The 4,830-nt window shown below is 32.3% G+C and overlaps 1 protein-coding gene across 3 annotated transcripts; it reads left to right on the top strand.

Moving 5' to 3' along the window:
• Positions 38-3,110, top strand: LOC104712930. 3 transcript variants are annotated; one of them, XM_010429929.2, is made up of 6 exons: positions 38-318; positions 948-1,132; positions 1,243-1,477; positions 1,588-1,673; positions 1,761-1,852; positions 2,441-3,110. In XM_010429929.2, the coding sequence occupies exons 1-6, from the start codon at positions 223-225 to the stop codon at positions 2,704-2,706; spliced, it is 960 nt and encodes a 319-aa protein (XP_010428231.1). In that variant the 5' UTR covers positions 38-222; the 3' UTR covers positions 2,707-3,110. The 3 variants fall into 3 exon arrangements, with proteins under 3 accessions (XP_010428231.1, XP_010428230.1, XP_010428232.1); XM_010429928.2 differs by lacking the exon at positions 2,441-3,110 and adding an exon at positions 1,934-2,329; XM_010429930.2 differs by lacking the exon at positions 2,441-3,110 and adding an exon at positions 1,940-2,234.

Below are 4,830 nucleotides of genomic sequence, written 5' to 3'. Positions count from 1 at the left end.
TTTTTTTTTTTTTTTTTTTTTTTTTTTTTTTTTTTTTTTTTTTTTTTTTTTTTTTTTTTTATATTATTAATGAGAGAAGACCAGAAATTATTAAATTTCCAAACTCTGTGTTCCCTTTCGTGGACTAGGATTTGTTTATAAAAGAGATCTCTAATTTCAGAGAGATTGACTAGACCAAGAAGACCAAGAACAAGAACCAGAAGAAGAAGAGTGTAGATAAGAATGTGGTGGTGGTGTTCTTCAACTAAAGGTCGTTCGAATCTTGAGAGGTTTCTTTTAGGAATCACTCCTAAGCCTCCTTCCTTCTCTCTTCCTCAGGTAAATTAAGCTAATCCTCGATTTAAGGGATAATTTGAGTCTTACGTCTCAACTAATCATTTTTTTTAATTAATTAATTAATCGGTTGTTTCCCCTCCCCATCTCTCAAATCTCGTATTCTAATCAACAGATTTTGTCCAAAAGGTCTTTTTTTTTTTTTTTAAATCACGGGATGATGTGTGTGTATCAGGGCAACCTAATAAACTAGTAAATATTTTTTTCATGATTTTGGGTGTGATGAGATTTGGCAAATAGAGACAATAATTGCATGGTCCATCAAGTTTATATCTATGAAAATCAAATCTATCCCTTTAAAATGGTTGTGTCACATCCATTTTATGGATTCTGTATCACCCACGTGGAATAAACGTGCGACTTCATATTTTTATTATTATTATATTCGGATAATCACACAATACCTATACTGAGTTTTGCTTGAATCATCTTCTTGTCCTCTGGATCTGTTGTCTCTGTATCAAGGTTTATGTATGTGTTTATGGATTAATCTGGACTGCTTGAATTTGATCTGAACAAGTTAAATCATATAGTGATTTTGCATTTTTTTTGAGGTTTGAGTGTCGGTTGCAGAGCTGTTTTGAGTGATCTTTTTTTTTGAAAATTCTTGGCAGGAACATGGAAAGGATGAGGTTGAGTATTTCAGACTTGGTGATCTTTGGGACTGTTACGATGAGCTGAGTGCATATGGCTTTGGATCGCAGGTCGAGTTAAACAATGGTGACACTGTTATGCAGTACTATGTCCCGTATCTATCAGCCATCCAAATCCACACTAACAAACCCGGCTTGATTTCCAGGTTTAAGTTTTGTTGTGATGAGCATTGTCTTGTCTTGTCTTGTTTAATAATGGGAGTTTCAGGATAGGTCTATAGGTGTTTAATTTGTTGGAGTTTTGGTGTTGCTGCAGGAACCAGAGTGAGGTGGTTGAATCTGAGAGTAGCGAGTGTTGGAGCGATAGTGAGAGTGAAAAGTTGCTGTCAAGGTCAATGAGCAATGATTCGAGCAAAACATGGGATGCTGTCTCTGAAGATTCGGTTTCTGATCCGGATGCTACACTACTGCTGAAAGATAGACTTGGTTACCTTGACTTTAAGCACATCGAAAGAGATCCTCCCTACAAGCGGGTTCCCTTAACCGACAAGGTTCTCTCTTCTCTCCCTTCATTTCTTTAGTTACTCTCTCCTTTTTCCTTTTTTATGTAATGAGCTTTGGTTTTTGATACAGAAGTGTACTGTTCTTGATTCTCTTTCAGATAATTGAACTGGCGGAGAAGTATCCTGGACTCATAACCTTAAGGAGTGTCGATATGTCTCCTGCAAGTTGGATGGCTGTTGCGTGGTAAGTCGTTTGTTGTTTAAGTCAACACACAACCCTTCCTGTTTTGTACTTCCAGAGGGTGACTTGAGTGATGATTTGATGAATTAGGTACCCTATATATCACATCCCAGCATGCAAGACTGAGAAAGATTTGACGACAGGCTTCCTAACTTATCACACTCTTTCTTCGACTTTTCAAGGTACGTATGATCAGTGACGTATGAACAAACACCACTTCTTGTTTTTGTTTGTTATTGTTTTGTTAACGGCTTGAACAAAAGCTGCAGATAATGTGGTGGAAGGAGATCAAAGCAACAACAAAGACCAGGAAGAAACAGAAGAGTGTGATGAAGAATCTGTTGTCAACAAGAGAATCCCATTGCCTCCATTTGCTTTAGCTAGTTACAAAATGCAAGGTGATCTTTGGAGTAAGACAGGATTTGACCAAGACCGGTTGAATTATCTTCAAAAGGCTGCAGATTCATGGCTCAAACAGCTCAATGTTGAACACCATGACTATAACTTTTTCATAAACTCGAGCTTCTAAAGGTCTTCTTAGCTCGTATGTTTATCGTTTCTCCCAAAAAAAGAAAAAAAAAAACAACCGTAACCTCTGAACATTTCTTTCTTGTTTCAAGCTCCTATCCTCTCTCTCCTTCTCTGTGTTTCTTCTGTTCCTTTTTGTNCTCTTTCTTCGACTTTTCAAGGTACGTATGATCAGTGACGTATGAACAAACACCACTTCTTGTTTTTGTTTGTTATTGTTTTGTTAACGGCTTGAACAAAAGATGCAGATAATGTGGTGGAAGGAGATCAAAGCAACAACAAAGACCAGGAAGAAACAGAAGAGTGTGATGAAGAATCTGTTGTCAACAAGAGAATCCCATTGCCTCCATTTGCTTTAGCTAGTTACAAAATGCAAGGTGATCTTTGGAGTAAGACAGGATTTGACCAAGACCGGTTGAATTATCTTCAAAAGGCTGCAGATTCATGGCTCAAACAGCTCAATGTTGAACACCATGACTATAACTTTTTCATAAACTCGAGCTTCTAAAGGTCTTCTTAGCTCGTATGTTTATCGTTTCTCCCAAAAAAAGAAAAAAAAAAACAACCGTAACCTCTGAACATTTCTTTCTTGTTTCAAGCTCCTATCCTCTCTCTCCTTCTCTGTGTTTCTTCTGTTCCTTTTTGTTTTTTCTTTTGTCTGGCCCGTTGTGTTGTTTTAGGTAGCAACCGCCATCGCGGAGCTTTTCCTCCTGTTGCAAGCCAATCATGGAAGTATCTAAGAAAGAAAACAGAGTTTTTTTTTTTTCCTTTTTACTTTTGTTTTTGGGTTTTTACAGTGATGAGAAAACAAGAAAAGTTGGTTTTCTTGGGTGAGACGATGTAAATGGTTTTGTGAACAGAGTATTTTGTTTTGTACTTTTCTGTCTAAATATATAAAAATCTTTTTTTTTTTTTTGTATGTCGGTAAGAGCAGACTTGATTTGATGTATGTCTTGTTGTTTTTTTTTCTTTTTCTTTTAAATTTAGTGTTGAATGTGATATGATGACGATATTTTTTGTCTTTAGTCTTTACCATAGACAGTTACATTTTTTTACTTGACAAATTTCTGACTCATTCTGCAACGTATTTTAGAAACGGAAGTCCAAACTTCAAAGAATTTGAAACCGTAACAGTCAAACTTTCTAGTTCAACAACTCTTGTTTGCTACATCAGTTAATATAATACTTTACTCTTAAAAAATACAGGTTAACAACAAGTATTTATTTCCTTTTTTAATTGTTCTATTAACTTTTTTACTGATTTCTTATTCAACTGTGTAACTATCGTTCTGATAACAAAAAAAAGAAAAAACTATCTACCAAAAATTACAAAAATATGGGTGTAAAATTTAACGAGAAATTTAACATGTAAATAGTCGAATAATTAAGTGATTTGAAGTATTAAGTGATTTTTTTTTTAATTTTAATTGATTTGAAGTATGCTCTAAATTTTTTCGGACATTTCTAACGAATTCTCAATTTTTTTTCAATCCGATCTAATATTGTATATTTTTGGTTGACATCTTAGTTATATAAACAATTCAATAATTGTTAGATTGGAAACGGTTATTGAACTATTATATCAACCGGAAACGGACAATATTAAATCATATATGATTATCTACATGCTAAATTCTTAAAAGTCGATGGTAATTATATAACGACAACAATCACCATCGACCTTTTTGTTTAGTTTTGTTGTCGTTGTCTCATTTATAATATTTAAATATTTCAAGCTCTAAAATTTAACATGTAGACAATCAAATAATTAAAGTATAAAACAGAAAGTGATTTTAGTATAAAATTAAGGAAAAAGATGATATGTTTACTCCATATATATGTAACAAAGTGGTTATTTTTGGTTTTACTTTAACGTTTTTTTAGAAAAGCTTGTCTGTTTTCGGTTGGTATATTATTCATATAGACAGTTCAATAACCACTTCCGATAACGATCAAAACCGATATTTTATACTAATTGGTTGTCGTTTTCTCACAAATTATTTTAAAGCAACCGAGCTCTAAATTTTACAACTTACAATCAAATAATTTATGGTAATTATGTATGAAACAAAAGTATTTTAATTCAATTAAAAAGTCCAGATGTCTCATTAAAATAACAAAATCATCTTATTTTGAATTGAATGATACACCTAAAAATTTATCTGTTTTTATATTACTTTTTTTTAAATCTGAAAATATATACATTTAATTTTAAAATAACATTTGAATATTTTGATATAACCAACACATCTAATCCTATAACACTGGCAGTAAAACCTCTAAAATCCTCATTTATTTAAATGAATTTGTGTAGATTTTCATGTATATACAATAGGTAAAAAAATAAAAAATCATATCCAATTAAAATAAATTAACATAAATTCAATCTTTAAAAAATCAATACTAAAATCAAATCACCTAAACAGAATATCCTATTTATTATCCATAAGATACTAAAAATTTGTGATTTTTTTTGTTTTCAACCACTACATTTATGGTTGCTTTCAATTGTTTGTTTGTTTTTAGGTCAAAATGTTCTCAACATTTTCTTCTCCTGTCATATAAGTTTGAAGATATTAAGATTCGCTTTTTGTTAACTCTCTCTTTTGATAATCTTTTTTTTTTTTTTTTT

Source organism: Camelina sativa, chromosome 9, assembly GCF_000633955.1.
Source record: "Camelina sativa cultivar DH55 chromosome 9, Cs, whole genome shotgun sequence".
In the NCBI taxonomy this organism is placed as follows: domain Eukaryota; kingdom Viridiplantae; phylum Streptophyta; class Magnoliopsida; order Brassicales; family Brassicaceae; genus Camelina; species Camelina sativa.
Note: the sequence above shows the minus strand (reverse complement) of the source record. Positions and strands in the feature narration are given on the sequence as shown.